The sequence below is a fragment of the Electrophorus electricus genome, chromosome 19, assembly GCF_013358815.1.
Source record: "Electrophorus electricus isolate fEleEle1 chromosome 19, fEleEle1.pri, whole genome shotgun sequence".
NCBI classification, from domain to species: domain Eukaryota; kingdom Metazoa; phylum Chordata; class Actinopteri; order Gymnotiformes; family Gymnotidae; genus Electrophorus; species Electrophorus electricus.
Window position 1 is genome coordinate 9,107,159 of NC_049553.1, and position 15,902 is coordinate 9,123,060.

General features: G+C 38.0%; 1 protein-coding gene and 1 long non-coding RNA gene across 2 annotated transcripts; one reads left to right on the forward strand and one right to left on the reverse strand.

Moving 5' to 3' along the window:
• The first annotated feature begins 1,009 nt into the window (after window positions 1-1,009).
• Window positions 1,010-6,237, forward strand: mettl3 (methyltransferase like 3). Its single transcript, XM_035519813.1, has 11 exons — window positions 1,010-1,222; window positions 1,713-1,900; window positions 2,043-2,516; window positions 2,598-2,773; window positions 3,521-3,734; window positions 4,304-4,491; window positions 5,243-5,281; window positions 5,389-5,497; window positions 5,608-5,673; window positions 5,813-5,925; window positions 6,020-6,237. The coding sequence occupies exons 1-11, from the start codon at window positions 1,123-1,125 to the stop codon at window positions 6,129-6,131; spliced, it is 1,779 nt and encodes a 592-aa protein (XP_035375706.1). The 5' UTR covers window positions 1,010-1,122; the 3' UTR covers window positions 6,132-6,237.
• A 491-nt stretch (window positions 6,238-6,728) lies between these two features.
• LOC113590998 lies at window positions 6,729-12,520 on the reverse strand. The gene is made up of 3 exons (XR_003412154.2): window positions 12,321-12,520; window positions 8,187-8,275; window positions 6,729-7,469 (listed from the first exon to the last, which is right to left on the reverse strand). It is a non-coding gene; the product is annotated as an uncharacterized LOC113590998 (long non-coding RNA).
• Between the last annotated feature and the right edge of the window lie 3,382 nt (window positions 12,521-15,902).

The window sequence follows — 15,902 nt, forward strand, 5'->3', positions numbered from 1 at the left end:
CTTATTTGACAGAGGATACTGTCCATATTGTTCTAGTACAAATTTCTGCTATTTCTATTATATATTTGTTTGTTTTTTTCAACCTAACGGTGGCCACCCTCAATTGCACTAATACCTATTTAGGCAACATATTGAGAGTTCCTATGAACAGATACCAAATGAAACTCTAGTACTTATTGTAGGGTACTGTTTGTTATTGCATCGTTGCCTGAGCTTATACTTGTTTTGCACTTCCAGGTATCAACATTGATCCCTGTATTTCAACTGAATGTTGATACATTGATACAACAGCACTAGCACATCGCTGCAATGTAAAAAGGAAAAAAAAAAAACTCACGGATAAACAATGATAAAAAAAACAAAAATGAAAAGATGAAACTGCAAACGTTAATATAAGTTTCATCTTATAACAGGTAATAAGCTAAGAACCGGTAATAAAAAAAGGAACCCCAAAATACGACTTAAATACATGAATAATGAAGAGAACTTAAGCAACAGCCTGTGCCCTCATATTAAATACGTCAACGGGATGTTTTCTCACTTTCTTTTTCACTCTTGCTAGAGGCTGTCAGCCACTAGATGGCCTCATTTTGCTACTCTTTGCCAGTGGTACTCGTGAACCCGAAATCTGTAGGCTACTTTAATATGACACTTATAGCAGAGCTGATTTACCAAACTTATTTATACTGATATGCTACGACGCATGTTCACATAGGCTAATCGTGGTCCGGTGTCATTTAGTCAGCTTTTCTTGAACCATTTATGACTTTTGCTTTGAAATATATTGAATATATTTATATATTCGGCTCGCTTATTAAGTCTGTCTGTGATTAAAGCTAATCATTTTATTTGCAGAAACCTTTAAATAAATTATATTTGTTAATATACGAAATAATCTTTCAAACTAAAACATTTAGGAGGCCGGAGGTTGAGTTTTCTTGTTTGTTCTGTTTTGTTTGTTTTTTTTACTCTTGACTTTTATGAAAACATTTTTTGCTACGGTTTCCGCTCCAGGGAGGAAGTTGGGTACTTGTGTATGTAACATGAGTTGTTGGCGCCTGTACTAATGTGTGCATTAGTCATTTAGTTAGGCTATGTGTTCTTAGTATTGTGGTATTTAAAATGTCGGATACATGGAGTGACATTCAGGCACATAAAAAACAGGTGAACTCTTTGCGAGAGAGACTCCAGAGGAGAAGGAATACGACACAACTTGGCATCGGTATGTTGCCGTGTTAGCTAACCAGCTAACTACCTGCCTGGCTATTTAACTAACCTAGAATCGAGCAAATTGTGACTTTAAAGGTGCTAGCTAGTTCGCTAGGTTACCTACTTGTAGGTAACGGTTGTATAATATATGATACATTTTTACATGTTGGTAGCTATAATAAGAGATTAGAGATAGAAGGCTATTTTAAATACAGATTAAAATGTCATTCAAGTCGGGGGGAAAAAATGTCTAAAATGCTTGTTTGTGTCTAAAATGTAAATTAATCCTAGTGGCTCTCAGTTAAAGCAGCTGAAACCAGTTAGTATGATTAGTCCTCTTGACATTTGGACACAAGAAAGTACTTTAGATTGTAATTTAGATCCTTTCTTTCTCTTCCTCTTTCCTCTCTCTTCATCCCTGTCTGTCCTCCTCTCTTTCCCTAACTCCCTCTTTCTCTCCCTCTCACCCTGTATCTCCCTCTCCCTTATTTTCCCCTCAACAGAGGTCGGAGCTGTTGATGGAGCATCTACACGTAGTGAAAGCCCAGGACCGACCCTCCAAACTCCTGCTCAGGTAGAAGTGGAACGGCCCCCTGACCCTGAATTGGAGAGAAGACTTCTGGGATATCTGGCTGAACTGAGTCTGTCACTTCCCACTGACTCAATCACCATCACTAACCAGCTCAACTCTGTATGTATGAGGAGGGTATGAGTACACTGATATGTGACATGAAATCTAACATTTTATACAATACAAAGGGCTTACTCTGATAAAAATTTCTGTCTCTCTCGCCCCTTCCTCCTTTATCTGCATTCAATTTTCTCTCTCCCAGTCAGAATCACCAGTGTCACATGCTTGTATCCAGAGTCTTCTGCTTAAATTTTCTGCTCAAGAGTTGATCGAAGTCCGGCAGCCGACCATCGCTGCCTCATGTTCTTCCTCTTCCTCATCCACTTTAGTAATCTCCGTCGATCATACCAAAGTATGGGCCATGATTGGTGGTTCTGCAACCCAGCCTCAGAGAACTGGTGTCAAAAGAAAAGGAAATGATATTATTCACCAAAAAAGGGCTCCAGGCTCCTCCCCCTTGCTTCAGTCTCCATCTTCACCAACCAAAACATCATCCATTTCTTTGGCTTCTGCCTCTAGTTCACAGCTAACAGGGACTTCAGATTGGAAGTCAGGAGGTGGAGGAGGTGGGGCTGAGAAAAAAGGGCGGAGCAATAAGGGAAAGACGTCCCACTTGGACATGGAGATAGAGAGCCTACTGAGCCAGCAGTCAACCAAGGAGCAGCAAAGCAAAAAGGTATGAAACACAATTCAGGCTACTGGATGCACATAAACCGTATTACAGGCAAAGTGATTGTAGCGTTTGTATGTGTTGTAGGTGAGTAGGGAGATACTAGAGCTACTGAACACTAGCTCAGCAAGGGAGCAGTCCATTGTGGAAAAGTTCCGCTCACGCGGCCGAGCACAGGTGCAGGAGTTCTGCGATCATGGGACTAAAGAGGAGTGTATGCGGTATGGGGACACTCCACAGCCCTGCAGCAAGCTGCATTTCAGGTGAGTCCCCTACACACACACACACACAGAGAGGGATGTCAAACCCACTGGGCTGTTCTTCTACTCCGCACTTACATTTCTGGGCTGATATGATACTTTGTCACTGCCCTATCTTCATCGTCTGCTCAATTTATACCTCACTTCTGCAGTATTTTTATGCTCGAGTACACTTCATCAAGGTTTTTGGCACTGACCTGTGCAGTGTAACCACTGTAAGACACTGATTGTTCGCACATAACTAACCAATGTTATTTGTTGGTAGGTGGTGAAACTTCTGTATTCATGTTTGAATTTCTTTGACAAACAAGCTACTGCACACACAGTGAATAAACATTAGCCTACTTACCTCTTTATTAATCCAGGTATCTGATTACTACATTCTTATACATGATGTATTTCTCTTTGGAACACTCTAAAAACTCCCAACATAGGTTTTCAAAATTGCATTTTGATTCGACTGAGTTTTTTTAAAAAAAGGGAACATTTAGAACACTGTACAGGAATCAGACTAGTATTATATTTGTGAGCCTTTGCATGTGCACTAAGTTTTTTGATTGTTTGTTTTTATCTTTTAACTATTAATATCATACTTTTTGTCTGTCAGAACGTATGAACAGCTGGTCTCCTATTTGCTTGGGGTGACTTGTTCCTCATCTGTACTGCCCTAATTTTTTTTGTGTAGAAGAAAAAGGATTCCATTAGACAAATCAACCCCCAGTGGCTTAAATAGTCATGTGACTTTCATAGGCGAATCATTAACAAGCACACGGATGAGAGTCTTGGAGACTGTTCTTTCCTGAACACCTGCTTCCACATGGACACCTGTAAATATGTGCACTATGAGATTGATAGTCCCCCAGAGGCTGAGGGTGGGGCCCTGGGGCCACAGGCTGGTGCCACAGAGCTGAGCCTGCATGCCAGAGATGGTGACAGTAACGTGGGGAAATTGTTTCCAGCTCAGGTAAGAGACCCTCAGTGGATTTTATGGAAGAAGAATATGATCTTAAGTGCTCTGTTCTTAGGGAATGTCTCTGTTAAGCGAGCCATGCTTTGTGCTGACATCATCTCAGAATGAGCTTGTGGAGATTGTGGAAGCAAGCCTGTTTTATCGTGGCCCTGAGCCTTCCTATTTTTCTGCCTCTTGCTTCCCTTTTCCTGGCAGGGAGACAAAAGCAAAATAATTGTTGCCCAACTACATCTCTCCTCATTTATTTATTTATACATCTCTCTATTTATTTATTTATCTATTTATTTATTTATTTATTGCAATCAGTGTATTTTGTAGTTAAAGTTGCTCACAAGATCATGATGCTGCAGTGATTCATGTCAGAGCTGATCGATTTTCTGTGAATTAACAGTATCCATTTAGTTTAATTTCAGTAAATGTGCATCCAGGCTGTTCTTGCTGAGTGTCGGAGTATGATTTTACAAGTCTGTGTCTCTAATTCTAGCTGCTACTATGCTTTTTCTCCGCCTTTAAGAACATATTTTGGTTCATGATGTTTTTGCTGTCTTTTGCATCGGCCTCAGTGGATTTGCTGTGATATTCGCTACCTGGATGTGTCCATTTTGGGGAAGTTTGCCGTGGTGATGGCCGACCCTCCGTGGGACATTCATATGGAGCTTCCATATGGAACACTAACAGATGACGAGATGAGGAAGCTGAACATTCCTATTCTGCAGGATGATGGTTTCCTCTTCCTCTGGGTCACTGGAAGGTATTGATAAGGGGCATTGTTAAACTGCCCAAACAGTGTAGTGCATCAATTTGCTGCCTCTTGTCCTACTTTTGTAAGCATTACCATTGGCACTGTGATTGATTTGATAGTCTTGGTCAGTAATGCAGTCTACCCTCCTCCCTTCAGTTTCACATCCCCCGTCCATAAATTCATGATTAGTAATAAATACATGATTAGTAACATCACAGAGAACATTCATGATTAGTAATAAAGCCATGGTATAATTTGTAGTCGTTGATATCTAGACTCAGGACAGTGACGGACATTTTTTTCATGGTGCTACAATTTAAATGATGGGTATAAATGCAAAAGCAGTCAGCCAAAGTATTTTTTTTATTTAAAGCTACATTAACCTGGAAGATGCAGACTTATAAAGAGTGTATTACTTTCTGTAAAATATTTAAGGTTCAATCTCAGGAATTCTCATGTAACAGGGGACTGTTTAGTCTGTTTAAACACTTCATCTTGGTTTTGTATTTTTTTAATATTCACCTTGGTCTAGTACTTAATTATTAAACTTGTAGAAGGCTTGTGGTACTGAAAGATTTTTGCTTTGTAAGCCAGTATTTTCCCAAAAAGTGAGGCAAAAAGCAATGTTGGCATCAGAGAACAATTAACACTAAACAGGCCATTTATAGACAAACCCTAATTCAAAAATATGTATTTACACATTCCAAAATTTGGTAGGATTTTCTAAGTCCTGTTAACATTTTCACATTGTCATTTTCAGAGCTATGGAGCTTGGCAGAGAGTGTCTTAGTCTCTGGGGGTAAGTGTGTGTCAGTATGTCTACATGGAAAGAAATGTTTTCTTTATGTTGAAATTCCATAAAACTTTATTTTTGTTTTCACTTTCTATCACTGTCTCTCGGCTCAGGTATGAGCGTGTTGATGAAATAATTTGGGTGAAGACCAACCAGCTTCAGAGGATCATTCGTACAGGGAGGACTGGACACTGGCTGAACCATGGCAAAGAACACTGCCTGGTGTGTTTGCGTGCATAGCCCGCCCCCCCCCCCCTTTTTTTTTCCCCCAAATGTATCAATCAACCTTAAGTCTCTCTCTCTCTCTATTTCCCCCCCCCCCCTTCCACCAGGTTGGGGTGAAAGGAAATCCTCAAGGATTCAACAGAGGTCTGGACTGTGATGTAATTGTTGCAGAGGTACTAACAAACAATGGTAGTCTTTTTACGTTTGTTTTCTTAGTCTATTTTATCCTTTTTTAAGTTGTTGTTGTTGTTTTTTTAGCCATTTTTACCCATTTGGAAAACAATTTGAATAAAAGTAATGTGAATCATTTAGGTACGCTCTACCAGCCACAAACCAGATGAGATTTATGGCATGATTGAGCGATTATCTCCTGGCACCAGGAAGATTGAACTGTTTGGGAGACCTCATAATGTTCAACCAAACTGGTAAATGGGTTAAATAGAGATCTTGCAGTGTTTTTTTTTTTTTTTTTTTGTCTACCACATAGTTACTCAGTCATGTTCTTTCTTTGGTTTCCAGGGTAACTTTGGGAAATCAGTTGGATGGAATTCACTTATTGGACCCTGATGTAGTAGCCCGCTTTAAAAAGCGTTACCCAGATGGAGTTATCTCGAAACCCAAAAACATGTGAAGATAGCTCTGAGAGACATGTGTTGTTATTTATAGGCTGGATAACTCTGATCTGTGATCAATTTGTTTTGTATTAAGTGTTTTTAATAAAATGGTAGGTAATTGACTTTTATGTGGGTTTTTAGTTCTTTTACAAATTCTTTTCTAATTTTTCAGTAGTATGTACACACACAATTACATTTAAAATACATACATAAATGTTAATGTTTACAATTGTTCTACCAAACCAGCAAGCGTTTACTGCTGTTTTAATTTTGTTAATGTAATTTATATATTTTTTATTTTAAAATATTTTAACATACAGAAGTGTAATATCGGTATTAATGAAATCATTTTATAAATTTACATAAAACAAACTAAGCATTCTGAACAGTGATATACTATTAGACATCATGGGTTAGGAGAGTATTCAATCAGTCAGCCCTGCTGTATGATAAAAGTACCTCTGTAAGATCAGTAATTTAAAATGCAAAAAAATGTGATGAATATGGAAGTGTCTAATGTCCGTTTAACCTCTACACGCAGTATGCAACACATTTGCTCCTAGATTGCATATTAACCAGTTGGCTCTGGCTGGGAAATAGCACTTGGAAAGAGATCAAGAAGGCTTAAAAACATTGTTTTGTAAAGTGGGGAAAAATGAGTACAACCTCTTCTTTGTCTGCAATTACAATTCATTGTTAGATTTTGTCCCAACAAGGAAGAAATATAAATATATTATAGTTGAAGTGAATACTAGTGTTATGAATTAACTCATTTGCACAAAATAACCAAAACTATGCAGATATCTGTGACCTTCAGGGCCAGTTTACCAGCCCCAGATTAAGTCTAGACTAAAATGAATTTTCATTGTGTGCCAATGCTTTTTTGTCCATGACTAGGCTTAATCCAAATCCAGGAAACCAGCCCACAGAAAACTCAACAGTATGGGACCTACCACACCAAGGAAGGTGAGCAGGACAAACAGGTCAACACAGACAGCACTTTTTTTGTAAATCTTGTAAACATCTCTCCTTCAGTGTAAACATGATTCAGTGGTGCTTGAGCAGTGAAAACATAAACACTACAGCCTCCATCAATGCTAACTCTACTTTTCAGTCCTCAAAAGTTCACAGCTCAGGGTCAGAGTTCATTTTCAGGAGCTTGGCAACCAGTGAGAGTTAATATGTGGCATCCACTTCATTAATGTTACTGTCGATCTGGTGTCTGAGGGAGACCCGGGCCTTCTGGGAAAAAAATGCACGCTGCCCTCCCAGGCTGCTGCTGTTGTCGCCCTCACTGCTCATGGATGTGGAGGAGGAGAGACGGGTCTTCCGCTCCTCACTCGACACTGGGGATTCTTAAAGATAGAGTTTCATTAAAACATCAGAGCTATGGCAGAACAAGAACACAAAAAGCTTGTGTATCCGATAACATTATCAGGCATGATATATTATTAGGCATGATTAATCATTAACCTTTTTAAAATGCTGAGCTTTCTAAATTGATTAATATATGATTTAAAGGGCATGTTTATGTATATGTAACAAGTACCTCACTAACTAGCTCATCTGACCCATATTCATCCTAACACCACCACTACCATAGCTAAGGTACTATGTACTTTCCCACCATGTGCTTGGTTGTGTTGTTTGTAAGTATTACACTATGGAATTCATGGGCTGCCAAACTAAGTAGTTCAATTAAAGCTAGTTATGGTTAGACTCCAAATTTGTTGTAAACCTGTGCAAGCTTAAACTGAACTCTACTGCACATGCTCCCATTTCACTGCGAGTTATACTGTGTATGACTATGTATGTGACGAATAAACTGAACTTGAGGACATTCTGCATGTAATACAGCTAATATGAGAAATTAAAAAGGCATGTATGACATTTTTTAACAAGTAAAATTTATGTAGGACTATTGTTTTAATTCCAAAGAACTTGACCTCATGTTGTATGCAAAATGAGGCGGGGGGGATCCTACAGCTCATTTAATATGGAGCACTGGAAGATACTCATGTGTGGAAGGCTTAGTGGATCATAGTCATAAGGTGAAGTATGGATCTCTTTACCTGTTTCACGAGGGCACTGCCTGTTCTTGCATCGTTCTTTGCATCGTCTGTAGAAGGGGAAGCACAGGAGTACCTTCACACCCATTCCTCTAGATGACAATAAAAAGAAAACAATACAAGAAAATTTTTTTGTAGAATTACAAGTGCTTTAATTCTTCTAATGTATACTTCTAGGTGACGAAGTTTAAGTGGAGCCTATTTTAAGATGTGAAATATCCCTATTTAAATGACAACTGAGGTAACATCTCAAACTGCTTTCCCTCCTTTCATCTCATTTTAGTTGTTTGTGTGTGAATTGGAAAAATTATTTTTTTAATCCTGACCTTTACAGCCACCAAGGCACTGAGTGGGAACAAACCATTAATTTAAGTGATATAAAAGTTAACATATAATCTCGACCCCACTGCCTTTAGGAATAGTACCCAGTACTGCCTAATCCAATGCATTGACACCAATTGGCTCAACAGATAATCTGATAAACCCAAGACTGATTGAAACCTGCTACTGGTCATGTTCTCATAACCTTCTATGAGTCATAATTACAAATTGCTTGGGCTATCCAACATTCACAAACAATATGTTCAAATATGTTTGAACATAAACCAGTTGTTCCAGTTTACTGGAAATACAGCAAAAGAAGAAAGTCCTGATAAAATCAGTATCACAGAAATCCATGTCAGTACATGTCTATGATCATGATATGACACTTCCACTGGGTCTGGGAACTGGAACAAGCCCTTGTAAGGCAGGAATGAGAGAGACAGCTTTTTTTTATCATCTTAATTTTAAAATATCCTCAGGAATCTGTTCAGCTGGCTTTACTTCTCGTTGCACGTTTTAGCGTGCCATCTCTGCTACTGACTCTTTGACTGGGAACACTCTCTCCCAGGATCCAGCAACGTTTTGACAGAAAAATCAATCTATAAGTAGGCTTCCATTAACTACATGCAATTGTATTCACTTTTAATTACCAGTGGTTCAACTTAGCCTTCTCTCCCTCCCACGCTCATCCATGCTCTCAATACTACATATGGCAATTCATTCATTCATTCATCTTCTAAACGTTCAAGCCAATCCATTTTCATTTTACTTCACTTGAGCCACCAATTAAAATGTTCTCCATCTCTACACATCTCTACCCCTCAGTTTAATTCCTCAAGTCACTCCATATCATAGCTATTAGGTAATCTCTCGTAAGACTGGCAGATTTCTTTCGTTAATGATCACTCAGGCAGTTATGAGCTACATTTAACAGCCTGCAATCAATAAATGAACTAAAAATATCAGTTGCCTTTAACCCTGCAATGACATTAGCATCTTTCTGTTTGACCGATGTTCTGAGCAAAACAATATAAACCTGAATATATAATTGATTATGTATATATAATTGATTATGTAAGAGATCAGCATGTCATCACTGAATTCTGGTGATTATTTATGTTCTTAGTATCTGTAAAAACTAAGACCTTAACGATTTACATGCAACTTTGACAAGCATTCACGTGAATTATGAATGATAGTCAGGGTTGCTACGAATAAACATAGCAAATGTTTGATTTGAATTTCCTCTGAGTATAGAAGAATTCAAGAGTTAAGATTTGCATTAGGCTTTACATTAAACCATATAAAGTGCTATAGAAATCTTCTGTCACTCACCATACACTGTATGCTCACCATCCTACAACATAGATGGACACACCTTAGTGTTATTTTAAGACTAAGCCATCTTAGTGCAAAGTAATATAAGGCAGCATGAAATTGACAGCTTTTAGTGCCATGGCTCGAGCTTGGCCCCAGGCTGTGAGAACAAAATGTTCAAAGGATTTTCTCAGTACACATTTTCACAGTACTAGAGCCATAAAACCATAGAAAAATTGTAACCATGTTTATAATTTATCTTGTACTGCAATTGGAAATCTTACATATTCACCACTGTCATTTGTAGAACCAAAAGTGAAAAGTTAAATTCTATTCTTTGTGCTAGCATAAATACAGCCAGTGCAGACTCCTCTACTGCACTGATTCTTTGGTCACACCCAAAATTCAACACAGACTCATGTTGTGTAGTCTGTCTGGTCATGGTGAAGGATTGTGAGCTGCTGTTCTTACTGTCTGAAGCATTCCCTGGCAGTCTCTCTCCCCTCAGGGTTCTGGTCCCAGAATGACATGAGGAACCGGGTTCTGTGTGGTTTTGCTGCTCAAGTGGTCATTTACTTATAAGCTAACTACATATAAACAGAACATCTATGTGATTGTACAAGGCAATCTTCCTGTCGTATTGCACCACCTGGTAGGGCAGTCTACATATCTGGGTCTGTGTTCTGTGGTTAAATAAACACAAATGAAGGAATTCAACTTGACATTTTCCAAGCAGTTCTCCAAAGTTTACTCACAACACATCACCACACCTCCTCTCCCCCATATTTACCTAGCCTTTTCTCAGAACCCTGAACATGAATCCCACTGGCAATACATACTACTGTAAATGTGTGCGTGTGTGTAATATATATATTTTACATACACACACACACAACTAGTGCATATTTTCTTTCTGTCTAAGAAGCCATCAAATTAAATATAATCAAAATTAAATGTTTCTTCAGTGGTTTGGCCACTAATATAACACAGATGACATTCTTGTGGTTCTTCTAAATGTGAAAGGCATTTACCATACATACATCATTGGTGTGCAAGGTTGAGTGGACTGCAGCAGAATCTATGAACATCCCTGTTTTGACCCCTCAGAGTTAGGCAACATGCCAAGGGCAGCAGTGATTTTGCTGTCATGTTGAATTAAAAACTTGCCCAGTAAAATGCTCTCCAAAGAATCTGCAGAGGTGTATACTTACAACTAGGTATTTCATGTATTACAGCAATCTCACTCTTTTGTATTACCGTTGTCTTTTTAAATTCACCCACACGAAAAGGGTGGATCTAAGTAGAGAAATACGGTTTTTTTTATATAGTTTCTTCTACTTCTTAATATATTTTCGTATTTTCTCATCATTTACGGTCTGAACTTGAATATTTGCTTGACTGAAGTGGAGCATTTAACTAATAATAACAATCAAGACGAACTTGTAACTGGGAGATACTCAAGGCTCTTAGAGATTACGCTAAGTGATTTACAGTATCCACTACTGCCAAATATTAAGGAAGTATGTAGCCCCGAGTTTGAAAACAAAATCTAAAATGTTACATAGGACAATGTGCGTGACCAGTAAATGTGTGTGGTTTTAATAATGTGTGAAAGAGATTAAGCGAATTTGCTGTGCAACAGACCTGGCAATTGCTTTAAATGCACAGTTTCTATTTAGAGACGGTAATACGGTAAGATATATTTTATCAGCTAGTTTAAAGGCAGCAATTCCGCAATTCAACCATCGCTCTAGCGCTTTCGTACCATGTACGCACACTCACACAAGCGAAAAGCGCGTTGCCTATGTGCTGTACGTGACGTACAAACTGACACACGCGCACAAAAATGCCCCAGCATGTGCAGTAGACTTCAGGGTTTTTTTTAAAAAACGTCTGTACTTGCAACATTTACTAGTAGCTCGTGAAATCAAATATTTTATAGGACATTCACGAATCTTCCAAGTAAATCCATTCATAGTAAAAAAAAAAAAAAAAAAGTGTGTGTAAAGCATGTTATATAAAACTGTTGGCAACAAGCTGGAGCTCAGGAGAAAGTGGGTCAGTAAAAGACCCACGGAAAGATATCCTGCTAATCTGGAGTTAGTTTTATATGTACCTCTATCTATCGGCCAATTGATGGAAATCCAGCAAGCCGCATTCATTTAATTCAAAGATTTTTTGAGCGAGACTACCTTTGATTAGTAGGGTAAACAACAGTTAGACAAATCGATTACAAATCCGAACATTCATTCAATTTGGGGGTAATTCAACAGATGGTTTAATGTGGTTTAATGTTATTTAGGCCAATAATCAAATGACGTGAGATAAAACTGGCAATAATATTTCTTCGACGGTAGAGACACTCCCACCGTGACACCCAAGTCATAAATCAGGTAAACAAGTAATCGAGTGTAGCTAACTTCGCTGACACGAAAGGTTTTATACAGTCTGACACGTAAGTTACAATATTATCACTAATTGGCAACATTAACTTACCAGTTACAGTAAGAAGTCACAAAATGAACTTGACGCTTTTTTCTGCCAAAATCTTTTTTCACGTCTTCTGAACGTTTCAGGCTTGTTTAGATTTCTGAGATTTAACTCATTTCACTATTCAAATTACTTACATTTCACCGAATTCGAGCACAACGCGCTGTGCTTGCGATCTGCCTCTAAAATAACACGCAAAGCCCTTGGAGTGCACGGAGCACTTTAGCTTTATATAGCTTACTTCAGGCGCGTGGATTTGGAGCACGCCTCCCGTACTCGGGAGTGTGACGCTCCAAGACTGGCGAGCTTCCAAGAATGAATAATAAACATTCTCTTTACAGTTCAGTACTTGTTCTACAACTTTTGCATAACTGTGCCAGTGCAGTTTCATTTTTATCTAGCTTTTTAAAATGTTTCATATTGTTACAAAACAAGCCTCTCCACGATTACACAATTTTATGTAGTTTTACAATATCTCACCAATGTTAAAATAAATGTACTCAGAGGAGTGAATGAAATAACAAAAATAAAGAAACCCATTTATGTTCCCATGGAACATTTTTTGATTCCTGGTACATATCAAATAAATATAGCCCAATGTGGTAGATGTGTGCAGGGCATTCATATTGACGTGGGTAAGTGATTATACGAGGTACTCACAACTCCTCCCTCCACTATAGCTGGTCTAACAAAACTTTTAATAGATATTTTATTTTTAGCCTGAATGCTTGTGACATGATTTTGAATAGAATTATTTTCACAAGCATGACAAATAATTTTGATTTTGCACCAATAATAAGCACTCAGTAATGATTTTTGTTCTGTGAATCCAACTCCTTCACATTCACCAGTGCTATAAATGCATTTTAATCTGCATTGCTTTAGTGACCTGATCAAAGCTGTATATCTGAACTGGTTCAGTGACTTGTTGTTGCTCTGTGTAAGATGAGAATGACTCAGGAACACAGGCACACCTTGTCTGTCTTTTCCTAAAGTCCAGAATTCAAGCTAAAACTGTCACTGTATCTTTTTTAAAGTAAACTTAGTTATTTTGTTTACCAAGAAGCATGCATGTCAATGTCACTGCTACACTACCTGGCTAAAGGGAATATGTTTTTACCTGGAAATATTCATCTGGACAGCAAACAAAGAAAGTGAGTAGGTCTTGTTTATTTCCTGTGTCCATAAGTGTGTCCTTTTCATTTTCGATGATGCATTTAAGGCTCATTCACATCACCCACCCATGAAGGATACATCATTTCACCTTTATGGAGATTTCAAATATTTCTTCAACCAGTTAATAATTCCTATAGAGCCACTAATTCCCTGAAAATGGTTATCTATGTGATAGTCAGCTATGTGTAATTACTTACCAAGAGCTTATACTCCTATTTACATTGTTATTCTGAGCAGTCTCTCAGGAACTTTGCCATTGGGTGTTCTTTGTGGAAATTTACAGAGTTGATTTGCAAAGGTGAACTAGATTAAAATGCAGACCAGCATGTCTACTTCACAATCTGGCTTGCACACCAGACTCTCTTTTGTTGCCAGATGTGTTGTGTGTCTGTGTTTATTTTCAAGTATTGGTTTTTGGGCAGATTGTTAAAAAATAGGATTTGTTCCTGACTTGTAATTAGTTCTTCACATTCTATTGCAATGGTGATGGTTAGAATTTGATAAAAGAAAACTAGTCTTCGATCACTGTAAAATAAAAGGAATGGAATTTCACCAATGCTGACCTCATTAAAATTAGTTTTATTTCTGTTTTATATCTGTGTATATCATTTCAGGTATGAAAATTCTGTAAGTATATGGATATGTGCATATTAGTAATGTGTACAATATTAAGTTGTTGCTATACTTTAACAGTGGTGTTACAGGAAAGTCAGATTCACTCTGAACTGTACAAAATTGGCTTCATTCTCTCTTGAGTTTTTTTTTTTTAAAGGCACAATACAAATTCACTTCCCTAGATCCTCTGAACGACAATGTTCACTTCTGTTGTGAATTTTCTCTCTCTCCCTCCCATTTGAGCTACTTCTTTCACCCACCTGTCTTTTTATTTTGCCCTTTCATATCCTTCCTTCTAATTCTGACAAGGGTGAAAGCATTAAGGAGTTTTGTGGGTAAAGGAGTTTTGGAGAGTCATGAAGTGGGACGCTATCTCTCAGTGACCCACATGAGTGAGTGGGGATGATTAACTAAGCACTGTGGTCCTTTGATAAGGAGCAACAGAGCTTAGCATATGCCCTTTAGTATAGAGAAAGAACTGATTTCAGATCAGTGTAAACCAGAACATTTTACCAAAGGCCACTTTGGAGTTGGTCTTTTTGACATTTTGCAAGGATTCTAACACACTTTTCTTAGCATTTATATTCCTGAATATACAACAGAATAGAAAGTTCTTTTACATGTAACCTTGTGTTTTATTAAGGTCATTCATTGTCAGTGCATAACAGTAAATATAGTGACCTTGATGTAGTACAATATGATATATCAAGCTAACTCAGAGAAAAAAAAGCACACTTTCAATTTATATTTATCACGGAGGGCATTGACTACATTATATGCTAGAAACTTGTCACTAACTCAACCACATCTTAGCTAAGAAACAACTCTGAAGAAGGCATCTTTTGGGGGGTATTTCACATGAATTCAAGAGGATGTTTTAATTTGTTGGTTTTCCTTGTCATGAAGATGCTATCTTCACACTTTCAATGAGAACTGCTATATAGGCCAGTGGTAGATGCCATTAGTGGTTAAGGTATTTGACTTGTAATTGGAAGGTTACTGGTGCAAACCCCACCTCCTCTGAGTTGCCCCTGTTGGGCCCCTGTGCAAGACCCTTAACCCTCAGTTGCTCAAGTTGTCTTCAGTCGTAATTGTAAGTTGCTTTGTCTTACAAAGTGTCAGGTAAATGTACTATGCATTTTGTTGTGTCATGATCAAATATGGGCTCTATGACAGTAACCATTAGAGAATGACACAGACATGAGGTCCATAACAGAACATGCCTCTCCCTAATTCATGCAAACCAACTGGTCAGCTACAAGTAAGTTATAGTCCATATGTGTAATAAGAGGCCGTCAATTCTCGTCCCCAATTAATCTTTGGCCCTCCTCTTATTTTGAAAATGGCTACCACTGGAGTTGGACAGCAAAGTATAAAAATAGCTAGATAAAAGTAATAGTGTTGTAGTGCTATCTTTCAATAGGAGACCACTCTATATGTAGTCATTTGGAGAAAAAATCCTATTTTGACTGAGATAATCTAAATTTATAATGTTTAGACAGTAATAATTAAAACAAATTACTCATATCAGTCTTTCTAATTTTTCTTTATGTAATCAAACTACTGTGGATGGTTGCAACCTGCAACAGGTTTGGAGGTAATTATGAAAGCTCAAAGGATCTGTTTCAGCAGGAGTGAACAATGACCTGGTACACAGCTGTGTCTGAGGGCAGAAAAATGGCATGTACACTCCTGCATTACAATTACTGATGTAATAAGTGTTTACTCCTTCTTACCTTTATAAGCAGTATGGCCGCATTCATACTCAGGCTTTTCTGAGCTTAGACACATCCAGAA